Source organism: Syzygium oleosum, unplaced genomic scaffold, assembly GCF_021117445.2.
Source record: "Syzygium oleosum isolate NSW1041296 unplaced genomic scaffold, Sole_v2.1 Sole_v2.10, whole genome shotgun sequence".
Taxonomy (NCBI): Eukaryota; Viridiplantae; Streptophyta; class Magnoliopsida; order Myrtales; family Myrtaceae; genus Syzygium; species Syzygium oleosum.
In genome coordinates, this window is record NW_026607494.1 from 10,622,235 (window position 1) to 10,646,436 (window position 24,202).

At 42.9% G+C, this 24,202-nt stretch overlaps 5 protein-coding genes across 8 annotated transcripts; 3 read left to right on the forward strand and 2 right to left on the reverse strand.

The window, feature by feature from the left end:
* Positions 1-716: 716 nt before the first annotated feature.
* Positions 717-2,055, reverse strand: LOC115679997 (uncharacterized). The gene has a single exon (XM_030603742.2). It carries the CDS (start codon positions 1,812-1,814, stop codon positions 882-884), a length of 933 nt encoding a protein of 310 aa, XP_030459602.1. The 5' UTR covers positions 1,815-2,055; the 3' UTR covers positions 717-881.
* Positions 2,056-3,447: 1,392 nt separating this feature from the next.
* LOC115679949 (lipoyl synthase 2, mitochondrial) lies at positions 3,448-7,307 on the reverse strand. 2 transcript variants are annotated; one of them, XM_056315510.1, is made up of 5 exons: positions 6,560-7,307; positions 6,163-6,374; positions 5,263-5,642; positions 3,979-4,072; positions 3,448-3,850 (listed from the first exon to the last, which is right to left on the reverse strand). In XM_056315510.1, the coding sequence occupies exons 1-5, from the start codon at positions 7,027-7,029 to the stop codon at positions 3,816-3,818; spliced, it is 1,191 nt and encodes a 396-aa protein (XP_056171485.1). In that variant the 5' UTR covers positions 7,030-7,307; the 3' UTR covers positions 3,448-3,815. The 2 variants fall into 2 exon arrangements, with proteins under 2 accessions (XP_056171485.1, XP_056171486.1); XM_056315511.1 differs by lacking the exon at positions 3,979-4,072 and having other exon boundaries at positions 6,560-7,302.
* Positions 7,308-10,108: 2,801 nt separating this feature from the next.
* On the forward strand, positions 10,109-16,569 carry LOC115679948 (secretory carrier-associated membrane protein 1). 2 transcript variants are annotated; one of them, XM_030603672.2, is made up of 13 exons: positions 10,110-10,392; positions 11,689-11,754; positions 12,183-12,284; positions 12,382-12,444; positions 12,667-12,700; positions 12,834-12,956; positions 13,900-13,962; positions 14,050-14,143; positions 15,254-15,299; positions 15,388-15,455; positions 15,803-15,851; positions 16,055-16,120; positions 16,232-16,569. In XM_030603672.2, exons 1-13 carry the CDS (start codon positions 10,339-10,341, stop codon positions 16,316-16,318), a joined length of 915 nt encoding a protein of 304 aa, XP_030459532.1. In that variant the 5' UTR covers positions 10,110-10,338; the 3' UTR covers positions 16,319-16,569. The 2 variants fall into 2 exon arrangements, with proteins under 2 accessions (XP_030459533.1, XP_030459532.1); XM_030603673.2 differs by lacking the exon at positions 11,689-11,754 and having other exon boundaries at positions 10,109-10,392.
* Positions 16,570-17,035: 466 nt separating this feature from the next.
* LOC115680012 (pentatricopeptide repeat-containing protein At1g73710) lies at positions 17,036-20,242 on the forward strand. 2 transcript variants are annotated; one of them, XM_056315509.1, is made up of 2 exons: positions 17,036-19,636; positions 19,793-20,242. In XM_056315509.1, the coding sequence occupies exons 1-2, from the start codon at positions 17,203-17,205 to the stop codon at positions 20,110-20,112; spliced, it is 2,754 nt and encodes a 917-aa protein (XP_056171484.1). In that variant the 5' UTR covers positions 17,036-17,202; the 3' UTR covers positions 20,113-20,242. The 2 variants fall into 2 exon arrangements, with proteins under 2 accessions (XP_056171484.1, XP_030459621.1); XM_030603761.2 differs by having other exon boundaries at positions 17,037-20,242.
* Positions 20,243-21,920: 1,678 nt separating this feature from the next.
* On the forward strand, positions 21,921-23,027 carry LOC115679995 (uncharacterized). The gene has a single exon (XM_030603740.2). The coding sequence runs from the start codon at positions 22,555-22,557 to the stop codon at positions 22,759-22,761; it is 207 nt and encodes a 68-aa protein (XP_030459600.1). The 5' UTR covers positions 21,921-22,554; the 3' UTR covers positions 22,762-23,027.
* The last annotated feature ends 1,175 nt before the right edge of the window (positions 23,028-24,202 follow it).

Genomic DNA, 24,202 nt, shown 5'->3' on the forward strand with positions numbered 1-24,202 from the left:
TGCAGACCCTACGTGAGCTCTACACAATCCATCGGACGAGATTTCTCGATCCATTATGTATTGAATTTTAGGCAAGAACTTATTGAGACATCTCCAATGCAATCTCATGGAAAAACTCTATTCTCGCGCTTTTTTCTAGGATAATGGCTCGCCTCAATATGGGACCAAAAGTCGACTCAATTTACCTTGTCAAAATCATCGCATATCACTCATGAGAAATGGACAGTGATGGTGCAAACTACCATAATAGGAGAAGTATATCATGCGAACCACATCACATGCTCACGTTTTCCGTTTCGAGATAAGTGCATCCATATATAATCCACCATATATAAGCAAATGAGACCACCTCATTGATCAATAACACGACTTTGGCATACCTCCTGATATAAACTTTCAAGAAAATTTTTCTCCCTAAATTTATAGGATATGCCAATGCCACATTTGACCCATGTGATTGACCCTCCCTTGATCAAGCCCCCACGCTGCTTTTTGCTTGCGGAAGCCACTCTCTGCACACGATACAGAGCAGCAGAGTCTCCTCAAGCAAAAGACAAAGTGTGGCTCGTACGCATGATAGTTCCACCGCCACCCCAAGTCCAAGAAAGAGAAAGGAAACAAGTCTCTTTCCCTCTCCTCCATGAAGAGGGGCAGTGAAAAAGCCAAAGGAGGACCATATGACGTGCACATCCCCATGTCCACGAAACATCAATCTCAAGAAGAAGAGCCAGACAAATTCTCATATATACTTACAAAAAGAAGACCATTTTTACATTGAATTGGCCATTGAAAGCTCACTGATGCTCTCTCTGACCAGTCCATGTCAATGCATGATCATGTGTGGAACTAACACCTAATGAGGAAAACATCTGCAAAGGACTCTAAAGGAAAATGAAGCACTCCAATGACACAAGTGGGTTGTCCAGAGATTCGTTCCCTTGCTCCGGGACTGTGTCGCTGTACTCTTCCCTCTTCATTTCTGCTGCACTATCGGCGGCCGAATCCTTCTTGACCTCGCCCTTCGCTGGCCTGTCGCCGGCGCTCCCGGCCCGCGCGGCGACGGGGCTCCTCCCCGTCACGTCTGCGCTCGCCTCGCCGGCCCTCCTCGTCGCAGGGGAGCTCGACCGCCGGCGGGACGTCTCGCCCGGATCTCGCCTGGGCACGCCGGAAGGAGACCCCGCATTCCGCTGCGCAGCCGCCGTCCTGGCCCGGCCCGCTTCCCTGACCCGCCCGGGGCCCGTACCCGAGACGCCGGCCGGGTTCCTCTTCGCGGGAGACGGGGACCTGTTGACCCCCCTCCTCTCCCCGCCGCCGCCGCCGCCGCCGAGATCCCCGGCGTACGGTGGCCGCTTCCTCGGGACCTTCGCCGGGGATCTGCTCTTCACCCTCTGCCTCACCTCGCGGGACTCCCTGCTCGTCACCTCCGTCTCCCGCTTATCCGTGGCCGTGGTCGCCGTGGTCGCCGTGGTCGCCGTCGACAGGCTCTCGCTGACGCTGTACATCTCGGAGTACTCCGACACCACCTCGGCGGCCTCCTCCAGCTTGCTGATCAGGATCTTGGTCTCGGGTCCGTCTTCTTGGAGCTTGGGCGGCGGTTGTGGGGCCTCCGGAAGCTGGGCCTTCGGCAGCGGCGTCTCGGACAGGACTTCCTTGACCGTCTCCTCCTCCAGGGGCGGCGGCGGTGGCGGAGGAGGAGGGTCCCTCGCCCTCGCATTCTGAGGGGCGATGCCGACGTGGGCCTTGTCGAATGCCGGCGCCGGCGGGCTTGGCGGGGAGCGGCGGCGAGGAGGGGGCTTGCTGAAGCAGCAACCCATGTTGGCGAGGACCGAGGAGGATGAAGCTTCAACGACTGTCTGTAGACTCTAGTGAGAGAGAGAGAGAGAAGAGTCCACACGGAGTAGTTGGTGGAGAGAGAGAGAGAGAGAGAGAGAGAGTGTTTGAGGAAAGAGAGTTTCTTGAAGAATTGAAAAAGCAGAGCGGGACGACATGAGCATGGAATCGAGTGCAGTGTGGAGGAGCATGGTAGTCCCCTCCATTGAATCTTACCCCCTGACCCAAAAAAAAACAAAAGATAAAAATCGTACACAAAGAAAAGGGAGAAAAACAAATTGAGAATTTTGATTGACTCGTGGTCCTTTTTTTTTTGTTTTTTTATAAATATATTGACAATCTTAAAATTTATCATGAAAGTGTAATTAAGTCTTAAAATTTTTAAAAAGTACAATCGAGTCCTAAAAATTTTCACGAAAGTGCAATCGAGTCCTAAAATTTTCAAAAATTTTAAGATTTAATTGCACTTTCGTAATAAGTTAAATTTTGGGTCGAAATTGACTGGTGGTCATAGCATAGGGGCATTTTGAGGGACCTCTGAATCATTTACTCTTTGCACAGCAATGATGACAAACATTGATTTTCTCAATGGAGCGCTTGTGGGAAAGCTTGTCCCTCGCACGTCGTACCGTAAATAACACCGGCATCATTAATGAAAATGTGTTTGTCCCAAAGAAAATTCAGGGAATGAAATCGATTGGAGGCTGAAAAGGGCGGCACAACGTCAAAACGGGCGACATAGAATGTCCGTGGTGGACCGTCGAGGCCCTCTTGTTTTCACGAGTCTCTAAGGAACTTATCGAGCACTAAACAAGCTGTAATGTAGTCGCAACGCACGCAAAATCTCATTTGACTATGGGGCCGCGTGTGTTTCGTTCATACGGTCTTAAGTTCGCACGAAGGAAAGAAAGGGTTCGCACGAATCCAATCTTTACTGTCGGTGGTTCGAGAATGGAGTACAAAACAGTCTGGCGACAACCCAAAGTCCCATCCACCGACCACGATTACTGCACAAGCAAGGAGTGGGATTCGGATGCATTCGTGGCTCATAGTGTATAAAGATTGATCTTGGAGTTGGACCCATTACTCAAAATGCTTGGAATGTAGACTCGATTCACTCGGACAAGCACACGATCGATGGTTGCAAGCTTGTCGCTGGCTAAATTTCGAGATCTGTAATAGGAAGTACAGAACACTTGAGCATTGCTCAGCAGTCTGATGTAGGGGACACCTGATTTTGACCCTTCATAACACCCACCTCTCGCTCTCCCTCTCTCCCCTCACCCTCCACCTCCATGCCTCCACTCCCGCTCCACCTCGTTGTCGCTGTACCATCCTTGTCCCTCGTCTTGACCTCTCCCACCTCGGCTCCACCGCACTCGACAACCCCGTGCCCGCCCTTCCCCTCCTCCTCCGCCCCTCCCTACCCTTCTACACCTCTCCTGACCGGAATCAATGGGCAGTTCCCAATGTCCATTTTGCGGAATTGGCCCTTAGTGGGCAGTTCCCAATTTCAGGATGGGAACCACCCACCCTGTAACCAATCATTCCTAATCCGATGAGCTTAACCCTCTGCACTGGAAAAGAACATGCTTAAGAAACAGAAACAATGAGACAGATGTGTAACATTTGATGATGTTATTATTAGAAATAATTGCATATACAAGGAATACCCTGAACTCCAACAACAGAAGCGACCCAAGCTAAAGACAATCATGGAAGCTGAAGTTACATGCTCAAAGTCGCACACACGACGACAAACCCCAGTTTCTGTGTCATTCTGACTCCAATTGGACCCGTCAAAGTAGATTAACTTGAGCTGCATATTCCTCAGAGAAGTAACGTAGAGAAGCTGACAGATTTTAAGTTTAAAATCGCAAAGGAATCGTTTGCCAATTCATCCAGAGACAGGAATATGTGCAGAGCCGGCACGGTCTGCTTCTATCATAGATTTGATATAAAATTCCCCTGCCTTGTATGATGACCTAACCATTGGACCAGAAGCCACATACCGAAATCCCTGAAACATCAGAAACCACAGTTCAGCAGGCAGTCTCACAATATAATGGCCATAAAGCAAGAGGCAATATAATAGCTTCACAGAGGCTTCATAGGTTTTGATACTAATAAGAAAGTCAACTTCCTAACCACGATTTTCGCTCGGTCGATACATACAGCATATGCTTGCACCCGGATTTTCTATGTTTTCCTTCCATATGTAGAAATGAAAAAGATCCAAATGCTTGTGGAGCATGATAAGAAGTCCAATGTAAAATTCATGAATATGCCGCATGAGAACCACCGAAGACCATCTCACGCCATTGCGACCTAACCAACTTGAGACATTCTCGTACATTGATTCAATAAAACCGAAAAAAGATACGATCTTGCCAATCTACAGAATAACCATGAGACTGGCATAATAGGAACATTTGACAGTTGCAACTAGTAGTACTGATAATTTATAGCACGAGTTACAGTACAACTTACTTATCAACGACACAGAGAACATAAAGATGCTGTCAAACAAAGTTCCTTACTTGGAAGTAGCATGGGAAATTGTACAGATCGCAATAGTTCTCATCTCATTGTTAATTGAGCTAAAAATACAGACAATTACAAGCGCAAGTTTGTCTATGATAAAGTAAACAACATTGGCATTCATTAATTAAGTTACACACTTCGTCAGGATGCGCACAAATATATCGAGCTGGAATCTGCCTTGACAAACTTGATGGAGGTCCAATTTTGTCAAAGAACATCATCATGACACTTGGCATCCATACTTCCATTATCTTTGCACAACTAAATAATTACCAAGGCAATCGGTTTGCTCTCTTCGCTCTAGTGATATATTCATGTGAATCAGACTCCTTAATGAAGAAAAGGAACTCACAATAATCATTGATTGTGATTATAATTTTAGTTCAGAAAGTCTCTGTCTGGATCAACATTAAGCAATATTTCCAATTATGTAGCATATACTTCAGCATCTAGTGCCCGACATTCTTCTACACTTAGGGATCACAAAAGGACATACTTTCCCATCACGAGGATAGAACAACTTCAGCAGAACATCCACTCTTGCACTGCACAATATTCATAGTCCTGATTTTGCTTTGTACTTGGCAACATCAAAGACTGTGCCATATCTTGAAATCAACTGCTGGAGTTTACTTTCTGCTATGACTCGTGAGATCAATTATAATAGTTCTGAAAACAAGCTAGCTGCACAACAGGTTTTCAATACACATCTTGATCTAAGGCTGAAGTTCTAGGCATGTAGAGACAATTTGAAAATGCATTGAAGACGAACAAAATTGACGCCTAAACGAGAGAAAGAAGAAACATGAACCAGAATAGTCAGGCATGGTTGTCATGCACGCAAATTGATTCACATGACAAAAGACAAAAGGAAAAAGCGTGGCATACCATTTCCATTCCAAGGTTTTGGTACTTGTCAAAAGCCTCAGGCGTGATATATTCAGAAACTGGCATGTGACGTTTTGATGGTCTCATATACTGACCAAATGTCATCACGTCTACTCCTGCTGCCCTCACCTTTTCCATAGTTTTTACAACCTGATCAGGTGTTTCGCCGCAGCCCAACATTATTGAAGTCTTGGTAAGTGTCCCTGCAGGTGCATAGTCTTTGGCCATCATGAGAACATCCAGAGACTGCTTGAAATTAGCACGATGATCACGTACTGCACTCTGAAGTTCTTCAACTGTCTCAATATTATGAGCAAAGACATCTAAGCCTGACTTGGCCACTTTCTCTACGCAGCCAGAATCTCCACGGAAGTCTGGCACTGCATTAGTAAAGAACACGATCAATGATCAGAAAAAAAAAATTATGTTACACCATTTGTTTCTTGATCAATCCAATATATCTACACTTAAAGATCATCCTTGCCTTTATGTAGCCCGTTTAAGCATTACATCTAACACCTTCAACTGCCACAGCTTAGCATAATCTAAAGCAGAAGGCATAGGAACGCTAATTGCAACCGACATAAATTCCTACTTATGAATAGCCAAATAAGGTTGATGACCTCGGCCAAATTTCGTCTTGCCTCATATCTTTCTTGATAGTAACAAAATTTTAGGGACTTGTGGCAGAGAAATCTTGCCAACCAGATTTCCCGGGCACTTAAGAACATATCTATTTAGAAGAACACGTGATTATCACCAGAACTGGTCCATGAGTATCCATGCCACCCACTCACCAGGAGAGGCTAAAACAATATCGATTTTTTTAAGGTTTCAAAAACAATCCATTTCCCACATTCATGAACGAGAAAACCTATTCTCGCGTTCAGCATCCCATACCTAAGGCTTCAATAAGCATTTTGGGTTTGAGTGCCTTAAGTGTCTGCACGGTCTCGGCAAAATGACCGCTCCCTTGATCGGGCAAATCATCCCGGTCCACACTAGTTATCACCACGTACTCCAAACCCCAGGAAGCAATTGCCTCCGCCACATTCCTCGGTTCATCAGGGTCTGGTGGAGGCGGAGTGCGCGAGGTCTTCACATTGCAGAATCTGCCCGCAACAAACAACCCAATCCACGCTCAAGATTTCAACAATCAATTCCATCGATCCGCACATTCATTGCTAAGGCCAATTCCCACACTCAAACGCCCGCATAACAAATTCACGCACGCCCCCCAAACGAGAACATCAATCGTAAGGCAACAATAAGAAGGTCCAAATGAAAGAACCCACACCTGCAGCCTCTGGTGCAGGTATCGCCGAGGATCATGATGGTGGCCGTGGCGGTCCCCGTCTCGCCGCCGGACCAGCACTCGCCCAGATTAGGGCACCTGGCCTCCTCGCAGACCGTGTGCAGCTTCAGCTCCCTCAGCTTCTTCTTGATCTGCACGTACTTCTCCCCGCCGGGGATCGACTCCCTCATCCACTTGGGCTTCGGAAGCGGCTTCTTCCTCGTGCCGACCTCCACGGAGTAGGCGTCGCTCGACTTCAGGCCGACGAAGTCGGAGAGCGAGGGGCACTCCTCCGCGAGCCGCGCGCGGAGGCCCGCCAGGGTCCTCCGGGCCGTCGGCGTCGGCGTCGGCGTCGGCGGGGGCGGCGGTGGCGGATGGGGGGCGGCGAGGGCGGAGGAGGAGGAGAAGGGGGAGAGGAGGGGGAGGCGGCGGGTTCGGAGGAGGCGAGGGAGGGATCGGAAGCGCGACTGCATTGCGAAGGATTCGATCTCTCTCTCTCTCTCTCTTCCGATTTCGCTCTGTTTGCGGATGAAATCGAGCGAGAGAGGCGAGATTTGGGCGATGTAAATGTCGCTGCGTCGCCGTCCCTGCGACCGCGACCGTCGCCGTATCCGCGGGTAGCTTCAGGTTCGCTGGTGTCCGCGGGTGGTCGATGGCTGCCGGTCGTTAATCCTGACCGTCCGCTGGGGGCAGTGGGGGACCATCGGATCAGCTCGGCCTAGGATCACGGCGGGGCAGGGCTACCAATGAAATCGCCCCCTGAAATGGACGGCTCGAGGATATAAACGAGATAATTACACAAGTAGTACATGAATTTTAAGTCGACGTGCAATGTCGACCTTAAAATTTTAATTTATTTAATATAATTCTTAAACTTTTGGTATATTTACAAGTCAGTCATTGGGCTATATGAAAAGTACGATGATTAACATAGAAGACAAGCGAATTTGCAAATGATCAACCCAATTTGCTCCATCCCTAATCTCTTCGCCGTGTCGATTAATGGGTCATGACCCGACTCAATAATTTGCTGAGTAATTGTCGTATGGGACCGTAAAATTGACTTGGTGATTGAGGTGGCACGAACCATTTTGGAAGTGGGGATCGACTGAAATGATTGAGTACAAACACAGCATTATATCGAAATAAAGCATTAAAGCTCTCGAGATAATTTGGCGACTCGAATAGCTTGAACCCAACTCGAAAGAAGATGCCGACTCCATGTCCATTCAGAACAAGAATAACTCGACATCGAATCTCGTTCGACTTGCCCCTTTGCAACTTCGAAAAATTGTATCTAAGCATTCCATTCTTTAAATGTACAGGGGACTCTCTCGACATATCTGAAGTATACAAAAGCACGTAAATGTACGAAAGCATGCACACGAGAGCACATCGAACGAGTGACCGTTAGTAAGATCACTTAATATTTCGATAGCACCTCTTAAAAATTTCCGCTCAAAAGAGAAATTATGGAAGCAGGCAATTATCGTAAATACTTCCATTCAAAATTGAAATTTGCCGAGATGCTGACATTGGTGAGGAAGGAAAACAAATCCATTAAAGAAAGCATTGCCAAAATTATGTCAATGAAGTCATGTCCAATGGGCAACGAGACAGACTGTGAAGCAATATTCAAATGGAACGATGGACAATTAGGAAGCATATTTAAAATAAATCGACGACATTTTCAAAACACAGTAAGCATGTCACGTTACATTATTCTACGAATTGATTTCGTTTCGATGCACCACGAAATTAGGGGTGAGCGATTCCCAGTCCGATCCGGTTCAACTCAAGAATCGGGAATCGGATCGGAAGGACCGGTTCCTAGTTTTTAGGATCGGAGACTGAACAGGGTAGTCTTGGGACTGTGGACCGAACCGGACTGATCCAATGAGACTAATATTAAATATTATTTGTGAATCGGAAACCGATTGTTTCGTTCTTTCCTTTGTAGTTATGATTTGATCTCATAAGGCCATGGAAAAAATAGAAAAAATATATATAATAGATGAAAAAATTGAACAATCGTTTCCAATGAGACTAATATTAAATATTTTTAATTGTTTCGCCGGTTTTTCCTCCGTCGAAAATCTTTCACCGAACGCTGCGTTTCGGATTTTATTAGGGGAGACTAGGGTCTTGAGTCAAGCTTGGACAGAAAATGTCAAATGCGTTTATTAATCCCAATTTAGATCTTACACCCTGACTCGATATGATGTCGAACTCGACAATACTAACAATAAAACGACAACTTGCAAATATCGAGACCAAGCTATGTCGAAATCTAATCAACGACACAACTAATATGCGGTATTACCATTCAAGGTACGTCAGAATCTAATCAATGGCATAATTTGAGAGAATATGACTGGAATCTAATCAACAGCTATATTTCAAGCACAACGCCGGAATTTAATTGACGACGCTGAACTAATGGCACAACATTGGAATTTAATCAATAATGTTGAACCTGATAAAGACTCTTGCAGGAATTGAATCTACGACGTAGAATCTGAAAATTACAACTAAAACTACTCCTAATGCGCTAAAAGTAAAGCTAGATAAAAGATATGTTGTGTTGTTCGTGAAAAAGGGTTTTTTTTTACGTTGGAAATCCTTGAGTATTTATAGATCAGCTTGATAACCGTTGACCGAACACTTCTAAAGTCGTTTTCCACTTCCTTACGTTTCGCTCTTTAACTGTTTCCTAACCTGTCGACATTACTTACGCTCCTTGGTCATCACGTAATAGCTAATTTTCTTTCACGTGTCTCTTTATTTCTTGTTATTCTTTTCCTTTCTTGATCTTCACGCCCACGGTCATATCTTTACCTTTTGACACGTGTAAATGAATTTTCACCACGTATTACCGTATGATTCCGTGCAAAACTTGTGATTTTGAATTTTGTCGACGTCACGTGCAGAGCTCGTGATCTTGGATTCGTCGACACCATGTGCAGAGCTCGTGATCTTGGATTCGTCGACGCCACGTGCAGAGCTCGTGATCTTGAACTCGTCAACGCCACGTGCAAAGCTCGTGATTTTAAACTTGTCGACACCTCTATAACGTGTCCTGTCGATAATTACATTAAGTCTTTTCAATGTTTCTGGGCCTGACTTGCGACCTTTTTCGGATTTTCGCCATGTGGGCCGTACTTTACATCCTCCGTAACCTGTGAACGGCCCACTCCCACCAGGTGTAATTTTGGGTATTAACATTAATATATATTAAATATTATATATATAAAAAATTAGAAATATATATTTATCGGTCCGGTCCGGTCCGGTCCAGTTCTCACCCTAGAACCGGGAACCGGACCGCCAAAAATCAATTCCTCTTTTAGGAACCGAAAATCGGATCGATATTCCCTCGAATCGGACCAAACCGGTCGATCCGATCCCGGTCCGCGCAGTCCATCTTGTTTACCCCTACCCTACACGAAATCACGCAAAAGCGACCCGCAATCCGCTCGATGGGACCCGCAACCACTCAGATGCCGACCCGAATCCCGCCGTATATAAACTGTCGCTGTCCACCGCGTTCGCCCTGCCCGCGCAGGAAACATTTTCCCGTCCGGTTTTCTCGTACCTCTTCTTTTCCCGGAAACCGACTTTCCTTTTCTCTCTCTCTCTCAATCTAGCCTTCTTCCCCGGAGCGCTCGCTCCTCCGCCGAGCACAGGTTCTTCTCCCGCGATCTCGGCGCGATCCGCCGCCGGGGCCCCGCTTCGGCATTCGTCGAGCTCGAGATCTGGTCCCGGCTCCCCGATTGGATCTCATGAGTCGCTTCGATTCCAATCCTTTCGAGGAGGAGGAGGTCAATCCCTTCGCGGTAAGTGTTCCCGCGCGCATTGTCGTCGTCGCGCGCGCATCGAGTTTTTTGGAGGCTCGCGACTGGTTGAGATTTGCGTGAGCTTTTGGATTTTTTTTTTTGGTTTCGCGACGTGTGTGTCCCTTCGCTGTGCGTGGTCCGTTGCTTGTTCGGACGTTTTGTTCGTTTGTCGGTGCCTGGGTGGTTAGATCGCTCGATCTATTCATTAGATGTCATTTGGCGTGGACAAGAGCTTGTACGATCTTTGCGTGGAGGCCTTGGGAGGGAGAATATTACTGGATTTTTTGTGTTCTTATTCAACTTGTCTTGTTGATGATTTCGAGTCGATGAGTGGTGAAACTGATCGTGCGTTTGACCGATCCATTCTCTGTTTCTGTGCCAAAAGAATGAACCTTACATCATCTGAATCGGCTGCGCTAAGTATTGCTTGCTATATGAATTTAGCGAGAGAGCAGAGTGTTTGAACGTTTTGTGCCTCATTTTGTCCTGCCTGTTGACTTCTGCTGTTAGCTATCAAAATGTGGGTCGGTTGAAGTATGATCTTATAAGCTCTTGCATGGCAAGGCCATATTTTTTCTTTATGTTCGATCCATGTTAAATGTGGCTTATGCTAGTTTTTTTTTTTGGGTCGGAAGGCTTAAACTAGTTGATTAGTAGCTTTTTAGGCTCCGTTTGTTTCTCATGAAATTCAGCAATTTGGAATTTTTTTTTTTTGAATTTTGATTGTTCTTATCACTTAAAATAACAAGTCAATGAACTATATTTTCATTACTAACGACAACCTATGCATAAACATTTTTATTCATGGAAATTAGGAAAATCTTTGTTGATTTATCGCTAAACCTATGGAGCCAGCATCATCTTTCACTGGACTAAGAGGTTGTCAGATTGTCTGTGTTTTTTTTCTTCTTCCTTTTCTTTTCCGGATTAGGTCATTGTCTGTGTTTGGCCAAGTATTACCCTATGAATAAGATTTGCAGAATTTGCAATCAGATTCTGCATCCCGCTTTTTAAGCACAAAACTTTTTTCTTCGATTACTGCATGAGAAGAAAAATAAAGTACTGTTGATAAATTGTTGAATAAAATAAACAGGAAAATCAATTGGCTGACCACATTGAATGATGGGGTTCATGGGTTACTCTGTTTTGTTGTTTCTTAAGATCTCACACTGATCTTTAAGTACTTTGCCTCTAAACATCACGTGTTACGAATGAACATTATAATACTATAAGAATCACGACAACTTGTTGGATGATTTGGTTGGTGAATGTGGTTTGTTCATCTTGCGGTTTTAGGACAAAGCAGGTAGAGGGAGGGAGGCAGGCCAGTCAAACTATGGTGGAGGCGCTTTTTATATGACAGTGCGTTTTCTCTTAACCTCCTATGCTCTTAATGACGCTTCTAGCCGGTTTGCAAGTTGGTACAATGATAACAAAACTTCTTGGGAGAGTGGAGAAGGGCTAATGAACAGTTTCTACATGGAGAATTGAGAAGAGGGTTATCTGCAAAACTTCCTATCACTCATAGATGAATATGTTGTAAATACAGAATTGATTAATGGGGTCTTACAAAACTTTTTATCACCCATGATGGATAATTGTATCATCTAAACCTTCTTTTGTGATCAGCTCTTCTATTTGTTTGTTCTTCTGTGGCTCCTTGTTCAGGCCTCACCAGTCACCTTCTGCCATTAATTTAAGTGATTTGGTTTGCCTGGGGCACCTATTGGATTAGTTTCCATCACATTTTATTTTCTTTTTCTTATTTAATCTTCTAATTGCAATTTTAGAATCCTGGGAGTGTCCCACCTGCAACTTCAAGGCTTTCACCTCTTCCTCCTGAGCCATATGATCGTGGTGCAACAATTGATATTCCTCTTGATAATGCAAAGGTAACTGGGGCTATCCTGGAAGACTATACCGCTTTAGCCAGTCTCACAACATAAGAACATTTGAAACGAGCTAGGTATACTTTCTGTTTAAGCATAGGATGTAAAAGCAAAGGAGAAGGAACTTCAAGCTAAAGAGGCTGAACTGAAGAAGAGGGAACAGGTATTCTCCTTATATATATCCACAGTGGTTATTTCAAAAATGAAAAGTGTTCTGGTCAAAGTTGTGGACAGAGGCTTCTCTTTTTCTGCTAAAATTAAATCAGTGTTTGATATCATCAAATTTTAGGTGCCTTTTGCAGAGCATGTTAGTGTAATACTATTGATTTTTGAGTGGATTTCGTTGTTGACTTTATTTTCTGCTGGTGCTATTGACGCTTCTCAGGAATTAAAAAGAAGAGAAGATGCTGTATCTCGAGGTTATTTATCCCTGTCCCATGTACCTCGACCTTTTCTTGACATGTAGATCTTAATATGTTGGATCGTAGATAGCAATATGCATATCTGTCATCTAGTTATTTATTATTAAGCCTTTTCCTTTTGTTTTTGCAGCTGGAATAGTGATTGAGGAGAAGAACTGGCCACCTTTTTTTCCTATTATCCATCATGACATTCCAAATGAAATACCTATCCACCTTCAAAAGATTCAGTATGTGGCCTTCACAACATTTTTGGGTATGTCAGGTTCTATGATTGATATTGTCAGTAAATTTTGAGCTTATTGTATGGATTGTTTTGGTAGGAAATGTGTGTTAGATTTAATCCTAGTTTTGTACTAAAAGTATTGACATGCCACTGTCAGTTGTGGCATTGTACACGTAAGTGCTGCGTCTCAATCTTTTTTCAGGATTTATCTACGGTCCTAGATATAAGTTTGGGTAGTGCCAAGTAAATTCTGGCCTGAGTTGCATTAAGAAAGTTTTGCAATATGGCATTTGCGTTGGCAATGGAAGTTGGATAGAGCAACTAAAGATTCCAATGATCTCGTAATTTCTTTCTTTGCTTGAAAGTTTGGTGCCCCTAATACTTATAACCTAAGTAGCACCGACACGCAACACGACACGACACGACACGCCGACACGTCATTTCTCAAAAAATAGAGAAATCTGACACGTTGGGACATGTATATTTAATGTATATTTTTATATATACATAATAAATGATCATTTTTATGAGTATTTCAATCAAATTAATTTGATTCAAATCCATAAATAAATGCATAATAAAAAAAAGAGTGTCAGATGAGTGTTGGTGTCCGACACGACACGGAAGCCCCTGGAGAGTGTCCGTGCTTCCTAGCTTATAACATCTATATAACAGCACCTGCTGCTGCTTGTCTCGAACTTTTCTCTTTGTGATTGGAATGTTTCGGTCCAAGTTGTAAGTACAAGGGGTGAACTTAGCTTGGTAATTTCTGAAGGTTGACTAGAACAAATGTTTACCAGAGCCTCTGTTACATTTGTTTTATCTTGTTCATTTTCTGCATATAAACTTTAAATGATTTGGCAATGCTGTGGATTGTGCTGTTTATTTTTGGGTTATCGCTCTAAGAGTAATTTTAATCAGTTAGGAATGATCTGTAGAGAGTCAGCCAACTAACTTCACAAGCATTGTTCAGGCTTGGTTCTTTGCCTTCTGTGGAATATTGTGGCCGTGACTACTGCCTGGATCAAAGGAGAAGGTCTTGAAATCCCTTCTGAGAAATATCTTCCTCCTAGATTATTGCTTTGCGACGACTTCTATGACTTATCTTCTCTTCTCTTTGTAGGTCCCACAATTTGGTTTCTGGCCATAATTTACTTCATATCTGGTGTTCCTGGAGGTTATGTGCTGTGGTATCGCCCGTTGTATCGTGCCATGAGGTATTTTGTGTAACCCTAAAGAACCATATCTTAAGTTTGCAACAAAACTGCTTTTAGGAGGCAGTTTTTCCTCGAAGGCCCTATCCCTGGCGATGATATCATTGAGATGGTTCTGCTTGCTTGTGCACACTTAGAATTACATCTCCAGTTGATTTATATACTTAAAATTCTTGATGAGTGTTGTGGAGTGCTATGAAGTAGATTAACTGCTTTAGCTTTTAAAGGGGGTACTTAAATTTGGTTGAGGTCTTGGGCAAGCCTTTCAAATATTCCCAGAGCTGAAACATCTTAAAGCAGAGAGGCCTGATAGCAGCTTTTTAAGCTGCCTTGACTTGCTTTAGAGTTTCAGCTTGGCAACTTTAATATCTTAAAGCTATACAACATCTAGAACCTCTGGTCAAACTCATTTCACTGCTACAATGCAGTATAATCAAATGACTAAGTTCTTGCTTCGGTTGTTTCTGGCATCTACTTTTGCACTTTTGAAATACAGCAATTCCATCAAAATTGTTGGCACACCTTTAAAAACATTAACAACTGTTAACTTAAGCAGTTAAAAAACTAATCTTTGTAGCTTCGTCTGTCTCTCCAGTATTTACATTCTAAATGTTATTCTGAATGATTCTGTACTGCAAGATCATTGATGGTGAGGAAATAGTAATTTCACTCATAAAAACCTAATTTGCTTGAATAGTGTATATCTTATACATGGTATTGAGCTTATCTGAAAGCATTGTTTGGCACTGTGCACAAAGTTCTCTACAAGACACTTTCTGATAACTGCAAAACTTTGAAAATATGTTTACTGAAAGTCCTAACTGCAGCAAATAAACCATAAAAGCTAGCATCCAGAGCTACAACAATGCCAAGATGTGCTCGAAATGCTACAATAAATAGCTAGATGGACTAAAGTTTAAAAGTAATAGAGAATGGTAACCTTAGTCTAGTTTGGATTGTCTTCCTAGGCCGTGTAAATATGATTAGTTGGAAATATTAATGACAAATAATTTGGGGAGCCATGGTGTTTTCTCTTTTCCTATTTATTTACTTTATTTGAAAACTTTTGTTCTTCCCAGCTGTCATTGTAATTATTTGTCTTCTCCAATACAGGACCGACAGTGCCCTTAAGTTTGGGTGGTTTTTCTTTTTTTACCTGGTAAGTGTTTGCTTTTTTTTTTGTTATTTCATGCTTTGAGGATATATTAGACAATGATTCATTCATGATCCACACTCAATTCTTGCAGATACACGTTGGTTTTTGCATCTTTGCCTCTGTCGCTCCTCCGATTATATTCAAGGGGAAATCTCTAACGTAATTCCTTTCCTTTTCTTGTTATGTTATTTATCCTTAGTAGCCGGTACTTGGAAGACTGTTTTCCATTTTGAATGTCATTTAATTGAGATGAGTATAAAGCAAAAATGTTTAATCTTACTGAGTCATCATCATCTATATTTGGGGAGCAAATGACATTTGCTCCTTTTGAATTGATTTGTCATCTAGAGAAGAATGGATAACCCTTTGGCTGCATTTGACAAGTAACCTGATTTATAGGTTGCTTTCTCCAGTATAAACATTTTACATAGATGTAACTAGTCTTTAAGGTGATATTTCCTTTTGTTAATTCAAACTGATGGCATATATGATTGTTTTCTGTACAGAGGTATCTTGCCTGCGATAGATCTTCTGAGTGGTAATGCTTTGGTTGGGGTAAGTAGAAGCTTTTGTGCGTTTTTTCATTGAAGAATCGTTTTTTTTGAACTGTTTGTGCACTGCTAATAGACTCAGGCGCAACGTATCCACAGTAGCAAAAAAAAACTTTTTTCAACATTTCATTTTCGTTTACTTTAGTATAAGGAGGAGATTTTTTACTAGTTTTGACGGCATTGCTATTCTCTCTGCTTTACATTCAGATATTCTACCTCGTTGGCTTTGGGTGTTTCTGCCTCGAATCACTTCTCAGCGTCTGGGTCCTTCAGGTCTGATGGTTGAACTTTGATTTTGATCATATTTGCTTTATAATGCAGTCCTTTTCTCTTTCTTGTTATTTGCTTTTACTGAGTTTCAATATCATGCTTTCAATCTTGCAGCAAGTTTACATGTATTTCCGAGGTAGTGGCAAAGCTGCAGAGATGAAGCGCGAGGCTGCTAGGAGAACCATGATGGCTGCAATCTGAGACTGCTGTTCATAGGAAATGGTTTTGTAAAAATAGATTTTGAGCAGATGCGTGTCACATATACTATTAGTTCCGACAATCCGTGCTCTCGATGAGTTTGTTTCATTTTGTGGATATTTCCATCACCCTCCTTTGACTGTCACTTTGGACATACAACTTATTACAGGATCCTCTCACTGCAACAGGCTGCATAGGTCATTCTTCTTGTGAACAGTGTCCTCTGCTTTAGAATGTGTAAACAATTCCTTTCATTCTGCGCAGTTTCTCTTTGTTTTATGTTATTTTATCACTTTTTTATTTTTCAATCCCCTGTTCTTTGTTTTCTTTTCCTTAGAGAGTTGTTGCTCCGCGAAGTGTAACTGGCACGAAAACAGTTTTGCACTCATCCAGTTCATGCTCCCTCTCTGCTACTGCTGTTCGCTTGGCTTTATCTTGGTGCCTCCTCTTTTGACGGATGGAGAGATGACTTCACCGGCGCTTAGCCGGACGGTGCATTCGATTCTCGATTCTTGCGTTACCACGGCCATGCGATCGAGTTCCCGAGGGAGAGAGAGCTGAAAACTTTCCGCCAAACTATGGGTTACCATCTCATGTGTCAAGTAATCTTTAATATTGAATAGATTGCGTTGCTCCAAGACAAAGGGAGAAAGGCTTCGTGCATTACCTTAGCAGCGAAAAGAAGCCGACGAGGAGCAATAACAAAAGATCTCCTCTCGTAGGTTGACGACTTGAAATGCGTCGAACCGTCTGATGACGACCCTGATGTCTCCTCCACCGTTCGATGTACTTACCAGCTCCCCAACTCTCTCTGTCCACGCCCGATATTTGATCGTCGTCACTAAGACGCAGCTGGTCCTCCTTGCATCGCCGTCGCAGAGAGCAGAATGTTGCTCCCCACCTGCAGCTCCAGCGAGATGCGCGGCGGCGGCGGCGGCAGCCTCCATCTTCACGCCCTCTCGCACCGTGACCCGTCCCACCCTCGTCCGCACACCTCGAGGGGCGGGGTTTCTCTAGGGTTTAAGCTCCAACGCCGCCCTAAAGCCCTGGCCTTGCCCTCCAGCGTCTCTTCATCAAACGGCAAGAAGCAGAGGAGGACGGCTTACGGAGGCGTTCTGCCTTCGGTCTTGCGGTCCTTGGAGTCGGCGGACGACGTGGAAAAGACCCTTTCTTCCGTTTGCTCGGATTTGAGCCCTAGAGAGCAGACCGTGATCCTCAAGGAGCAGCGCAGCTGCGAGAGGGTCGTTCGGGTCTGGGAGTTTTTCAAGTCCCGGGAGGATTACGCGCCCAATGTGATTCACTACAATATCGTGCTGAGGGCGTTGGGCAGGGCCCAGAAATGGGACGACCTGAGGAGGTGCTGGATCGAGATGGCGCAAAAGGGTGTCTTTCCCACTCATAACACGTACGGGATGCTCGTCGACGTGTATGGGAAAGCGGGTATGGTGAAAGAAGCGCTCTTGTGGATCAAGCATATGAAGTTGAGGGGTATGTTTCCGGACGAGGTCACCATGAACACTGTCGTCAGGGTTTTGAAGGACGCTGCAGAGTTTGATAGGGCGGAGAGGTTCTACAAGGGTTGGTGCGATGGGCGGGTCGAGCTGGACGATCTCGAATTGGATTCGATGGTTGAGTCTGAAGATGGGTTTGGCTTAGCACCTGTTAGTTATAAGCATTTTCTGTCGACCGAGCTCTTTAAGATAGGTGGGAGAATGAAAATTATGGGCTCCAATGATTCAGAGAATTCTGCTAGGAAGCCACGACTTACGTCGACGTATAATACTCTTATCGATTTGTATGGGAAGGCAGGGCGCCTGAAGGATGCTGCCGCCGTGTTTAGAGAAATGTTGAGTTCTGGGGTTCCCATGGATATCATTACCTTCAATACCATGATTTTTACTTGCGGAAGTCATGGCCACTTGTCTGAAGCCGAAGCTCTGCTGAACGAAATGGACGGAAGGCGAATATCTCCTGATACAAAGACTTATAATATCCTTCTATCTTTATATGCCGAGGCAGGGAACATTGATGCGGCCCTCGATTGTTATAGAAAGATCAGGGAAGTTGGTCTTTTCCCTGATGCTGTGACACGCCGAGCTGTTATCCATATATTATGCAAGAGGAATATGGTCCAAGAGGTGGTGAGTGTCATTGAACAAATTCGAAAGTCTGGCAGCAATATTGATGAGCATTCTCTTCCTGATATAGTTAAGATGTATGTGAACAAAGGGTTGCTTGATAGCGCTAAAGTTCTTTTTGAGAATTTTCAGGATGATCGGGAGCTACTCCCGAAAACACGAGCAGCAATTATGGATGCTTACGCTGAAAAGGGTTTTTGGGCTGAAGCTGAATGCGTCTTTTTTATGAAAAGCATTGGGCAGAAGAAGGATGTCTTGGAATACAACGTCATGATCAAAGCTTATGGTAAGGCAAAGCTTTATGATAAAGCCTTTTCCCTTTTCAAGAGCATGAAAAATCAGGGCACATGGCCTGATGAGTGCACTTATAATTCTCTTGTTCAGATGTTTGCTGGGGGTGATTTGGTAGAAGAAGCTAAAAGTCTCTTACTTGAAACGCAAAGACTTGGCTTTAAACCCCAAACTATGACTTATTCTGCTGTGATTGCCTGCTATGCTCGCCTGGGCCAGCTTTCTGATGCAGCTGACACGTACGATGAAATGGAAAAGGCAGGGGTTAAACCAAATGAAGTTGTGTATGGTTCTCTAATAAATGGATTTGCTGAAGCTGGAAGAGTTGAAGAAGCTCTTCGATATTTCCATTGGATGGAACAATGTGGAATTCCAGCAAATAAGATAGTTTTGACTTCTCTCATCAAGGCTTACAGTAAAGTAGGATGCTTGGAAGGAGCAAAATCTGTGTACGAAAGGATGAAAAATATGCAGGGCGGTTTGGACGTCATTGCATCAAACAGTATGATCAGTCTTTATGCAGATCTGGGCATGATATCTGAAGCAAAACTCATTTTCAATGGCATGAGAGAAGAAAATATGGCGGATGGGGTTTCTTTTGCAAGCATGATGTATCTGTATAAGAACATGGGTATGCTTGATGAAGCCATTGCGGTTGCCGAGGAGATGAAACAAGCAGGTTTATTGAGAGATTGTCCTTCATATAATAAGGTAATGGCATGCTATGCCACTAATGGCCAACTGTATCAGTGTGGTGAGTTGTTGCATGAGATGGTGGTGACTCGAAAGCTTTTACCCGATAGTGGGACCTTCAGAGTAATATTTACGGTGTTGAAGAAGGGAGGTATGGCTATCGAAGCTGTTAACCAGCTGGAATTATCCTACCATGAAGGTAAACCTTATGCGAGACAAGCCATAATTTCCTCTGTTTTCTCTGTCGTGGGCTTGCATGCTCTAGCATTCGAGTCCTGTGAAGTATTCTCCAAAGCAAAGCTTACTCTCGATTCTTTTGTATATAATGTATGTATATACGTCTATGGTGCATTAGGGGACGTTGATCGGGCTCTGAACATATATATGAAAATGCAAGACGATGGTGTGAAGCCTGATCACGTTACTTACATTTTTCTGGTTGGTTGTTATGGCAAATCGGGTATGATCGAAGGGGTGAGACGGGTTCATAGTCAACTAAAATATAGAGAAATTGAGCCGAATGAGTCCTTGTTTGAGGCAGTGGCAGAGGCGTACAGAAATGCAAAAAGGCCTGATCTCGCTGAGTTGGTTAATAAGGAGATGAGATTCGCCTTTGAGCCGCAACAGAACTCTGATTCTGAATTTGAAAATGAGGGATGTAGCTCTAGTCCTTAGTGTCAGTTGTATAGCCTGAGCTTTCAAATAGGAAATTCCTGTATCCTGAAGCACCTTGTGCATCATTCTTTCCTGAAATTTTTCCCGCATAAATTTGTTTATACTATTTGAGATGCCATGTTTGTTACTATCTTATTGCGATGGAATTTGGTGTGCAGTAGGACTAACATGTGAACGCATTAAAAATTTATTGGTGGGGGAACCATATTTTACCAGAATAATCGATATGGAATGAATATTGCATGTTTTCGGAAAATTTGCTTGGCCCTATTCTCTGAAATTCATACTGTTTTTGGTTGCATTAAAGTTTATCGACTTGGTGTGTTGCAATGCTGAGTCGCTGACTGGTTGGCGGGAAACTTAAGCAGGCATGTAGGGGTTGTATAATATGGCAACAACCCTGTTTTTTTTTTTTTCCCTTTTTTAATTATTTATCAGCAACTTCTGGGCCATCCCATCCCATGGACTTGAGCGTTCGTCAATTCTTGCAACACTGTTGGCGCTCGAATAAGTGTACTCATCACTAGGAATATCTATTTTCTCTACACAATCTGTTGATTCTAATCTCAACTACACTTCTCCTCCATCCTCATGGCAAGGAGAGATCAGTCATGGTCCTGACTTTCACAGCTTCTGTTGGGGTCTACATTCTTCTCTGGATCTCTTTTAGGGTGCGCATGGAATGCATTCCGGAATAAAAATTCTGTTCCGGAATGCATTCCGGAACAGAATGGCGTTTGTTAAAAAATTTTCGGAATGCATTCTGGAGCGATTTTTGCATTCCTGGAATAAAAATGCGTTTGTTAAAAATACTTGATTCCGTAATGCATTTTGATTCGGAATGAGTTTTTGGCAAGAAAAGAGAAGCTACTTTTGTAGCTTCTTGATTCGAATGCATTCTCCCTATTTTCTCACAATTTTTTTTTTCAGAAAATGCATAAAAATTGAAAAATTCTAGAAAAATTCATAAAAATTTCCAGAAAATAAAAAAAAGTCAGATTTCGGGAAAATATGAAATTTGGTGAATTTTTTTTTAAAAAATAAAAAAAATCAAAAATTTCAAAATTTCACAGAATAGCTTAAAACATATGTGGCCACCCATTTTGAGTAAAATTTAAATTTTTGGAGGTGCAAAAAAAAATCAAAAATTTCAAAACTTCACAAAATGGCTTAAAATACCTGTGACCACCTACTTTGAGTGAAATTTAAATTTTTTGAGGTGCAAAAAAAAAAGAAAAATAATAAAAAAATAAAAATTTTCAAAACTTTACAAAATGGCTTAAAATACCTGTGGCCACCCACTTTGAGTGAAATTTAAATTTTTTGAGGTGCCCAAAAAAATAAAAAAAAAATAAAAAATTTCAAAACTTCATAGAATGGCTTAGAATATCTGTAGCCACCCACTTTAAGTAAAATTTAAATTTTTTGAGGTGTCCAAAAAAATAAAAAAATAAAAAAATAAAAAAATTTCACAAAATGGCTTAGAATACCTGTGGCCACTTATTTTTAGTGAAATTTAAATTTTTTTGGGTGCCCAAAAAAAATTAAAAAAAAACAAAAATTTCAAAACTTTACAGAATGGCTTATAATACATGTGGCCACCCACTTTGAGTAAAATTTAAATTTTTTTAGGTGCAAAAAAAATCAACAAATCAAAACAGATTTCTGGAGCAGAATTAGTCATGTTTTACCAAACAGATTTCTCCTCCAGAAATCAATTTCTGGCAAGAATTCCAGAAATCAATTTCTTGCAAGAATTTGATTTCTGGAGCAGAATGGTTACCATTCGCACCCTTAGCTACTCATATCTGTTAGCTTCTTATCATCTGCCCGTCTTCTTGATTGAGATGGCTCCCATTGAAAACCAAAGCCTACTAAAAGGAGGCCCATCTGCCACCTGAACTCACTCCAGGAAAAAGCCCACATGCCTCACTAAATGTGAGACAGCAGCCTTGTCCAATGGCCGGTCCTCGTGGCAGAGTTCTCACAACCGTCAAATGAGAAAGTCTTCCACGCAACGCCTCAGGTCAAATGGCATCTCGACATATCGTCACAAGCAAGAGCGTTTGATCAGTGTGTGATATCAAGTTATAGGGTTATACAAGGATGTCTCTACCTAAAAGTTGGATCTGCCAACTGTCAACGCAGGTCGCACGTACCCAGATGGCTCACAGTATACCCAACCTGAGAGTCCTTTTTAGCCTCCAATGGGATAGTCTCATTCATTAGTTGCCGTACTAGAGTTGCTCCTACCATTAACTCCCCCACCACCTCCCCATGTATAAATTGCTTTAAGTTGCGTCTCTTTTCAGCTGACTAAAGCCATTCCTCTCCTCAAAACTACCAAAACCCAGAATCAATCAACCCCCAAAATCTGAGAACTCTCAACCCCAAAAGCAAAGAGCGAATCTTGTGGAGAAGAATAGTTAGACAAGCGGTACGATGGTGTTCTTCTGCTTTCTTGTGGATCAGAAGAGGAAGGTGAAGAGCAGCAAGCCAGCGGCCGGGATCTGCTCGAGGTGCGGCGGCGGGGCCAGCGTCGCTGACATGAAAACTGCCACTCGATTTATCTGCGTTCCCTTTTATTGGAAGTCCTGGAGAGCCATAATCTGCACCTTCTGTGGAGCCATTCTTCGGTCCTACGGATGAAGTTGAGGGAGAAGCCGTGCATTTTTGTTCGGAGTGTAATGTGTTTGCTTCGCTTGGCTTGGTCCAACATGTTAACTTATGTAGTTACTAGATTTCTATGGGTCTGGATTCTTTCCATCTTTTCCGTTCTTATTCTTTTGCTAGATGATGATCGATGACTTTGGTTAGGGAAGTTAGTATTTTGGTAATGACATGTATCTTCATGCTCTCTTGATTTTCTTCAAGGGTGGTGCAAATTATATAATCTGATGAGTTCAAACGGGTAATGAGCTATGCGTTTTGTTCTTTTATTCTTTTTCTTTGGGTTAATAATTCTCTTTCTTTTGCCATTTGCAATCTACTAAAAAGCAGACACTGAGTGAATTTCCATGAAGCAACTGCATTACCATGTCTAACCCAAGATCTGCAGGCACTTTGCACATCAGATATCAGACTCCAGAAGGGTCATCACCCTCAAGAATGCGAGAAAATGGCTTTGCTCTCTTCGTTTTGCTTCTGTTTTTCCTCTTCTTCCATATAAATGTGCAAAAGCAGAAAAATAGAGAAGCCGTGTCTTAATAAGAATCGGTAGGATAGCTGTGAAAACCCGACAGCTTGACATTGCTGAGTTATTGCGGAGAGAGAGAGAGAGAGAGAATTTGCACAAGTTGCTCGAAGCTCGGAAGAGTGGACCATCATCACCAACCCGATGCCGGCTGGTCTATGAGCCATGACTGATAATAGACTAACACCACCATGGTGCAAGCAAGACAAAAAGTAAAATTTTTTACGTGATCCGTCGTAATTTCGTGGAGGGTGATAAATTACAGCGTATCTAATATTTTCAGCAGAATGGAATGTAATTTTCTGAATTCAAAGTTTACACACACGTGTTAATTAACATGTTATGCTTAGGCTATTAAGTATAATCTCTGGTACAAATTAGGGGTGTGTTGTACTAAAGGTGGATGAATGTATCTGTCGCTTCTGATCCATGAAATTTAATACAACACATGCCTGAGATAGGCAAAGCTGGACCGACCCGCTCAGAGGTATTTGCGCATTTTCTCTGAGCCTCAGAGCCATTCAATCTTCAATTGAATGTGTCTCCTTCTCGACATGGGAAAAGGAAAGCAAAAGGACACACAGCTTTCTCTTGGCTGGAGTTTACAGTACACCAATGCCTTCTGCATTTACACCAAGTAGGTGAGAATTGCTGGATCCTCCCGTAATTATAATGATGTATTTTTTTAGTATTTGCCAAGGTACGGTTTTGGACTGGATAATTGCACCTAGTTAAACCCCGTAACGCGTAAAGCACAAAAAGAAACCCGCTTTACGACGATTTATACTTGGTTACGTCGGAGTGTTGCAACCATGGCTAGATGTAAGGTTGTGCTACAGCAAGAATCCTCGCTCACAGTGTGCCAGAGCGTAGATGAATAAGCAGACTGAGCACAAA

What these genes read in the sequence shown, in the direction of transcription:
- LOC115679997 (XM_030603742.2), bottom strand. Translation starts at nt 1,814, where the DNA reads ATGGGTTGCTGCTTCAGCAAGCCCCCTCCTCGCCGCCGCTCCCCGCCA.
- LOC115679949 (XM_056315510.1), bottom strand. Translation starts at nt 7,029, where the DNA reads ATGCAGTCGCGCTTCCGATCCCTCCCTCGCCTCCTCCGAACCCGCCGC. An exon ending in AAAACCTTGGAATGGAAATG is followed by an intron (nt 4,073 to 5,262) that starts GTATGCCACGCT and finishes ATGCTCCACAAG; the next exon opens with CATTTGGATCTTTTTCATTT. An exon ending in TCGACCGAGCGAAAATCGTG is followed by an intron (nt 3,851 to 3,978) that starts GTTAGGAAGTTG and finishes CTGATGTTTCAG; the next exon opens with GGATTTCGGTATGTGGCTTC.
- LOC115679948 (XM_030603672.2), top strand. Translation starts at nt 10,339, where the DNA reads ATGAGTCGCTTCGATTCCAATCCTTTCGAGGAGGAGGAGGTCAATCCC. An exon ending in TTCCTCTTGATAATGCAAAG is followed by an intron (nt 12,285 to 12,381) that starts GTAACTGGGGCT and finishes GTTTAAGCATAG; the next exon opens with GATGTAAAAGCAAAGGAGAA. An exon ending in TTCAAGGGGAAATCTCTAAC is followed by an intron (nt 15,456 to 15,802) that starts GTAATTCCTTTC and finishes TTTTCTGTACAG; the next exon opens with AGGTATCTTGCCTGCGATAG.
- LOC115680012 (XM_030603761.2), top strand. Translation starts at nt 17,203, where the DNA reads ATGTTGCTCCCCACCTGCAGCTCCAGCGAGATGCGCGGCGGCGGCGGC.
- LOC115679995 (XM_030603740.2), top strand. Translation starts at nt 22,555, where the DNA reads ATGGTGTTCTTCTGCTTTCTTGTGGATCAGAAGAGGAAGGTGAAGAGC.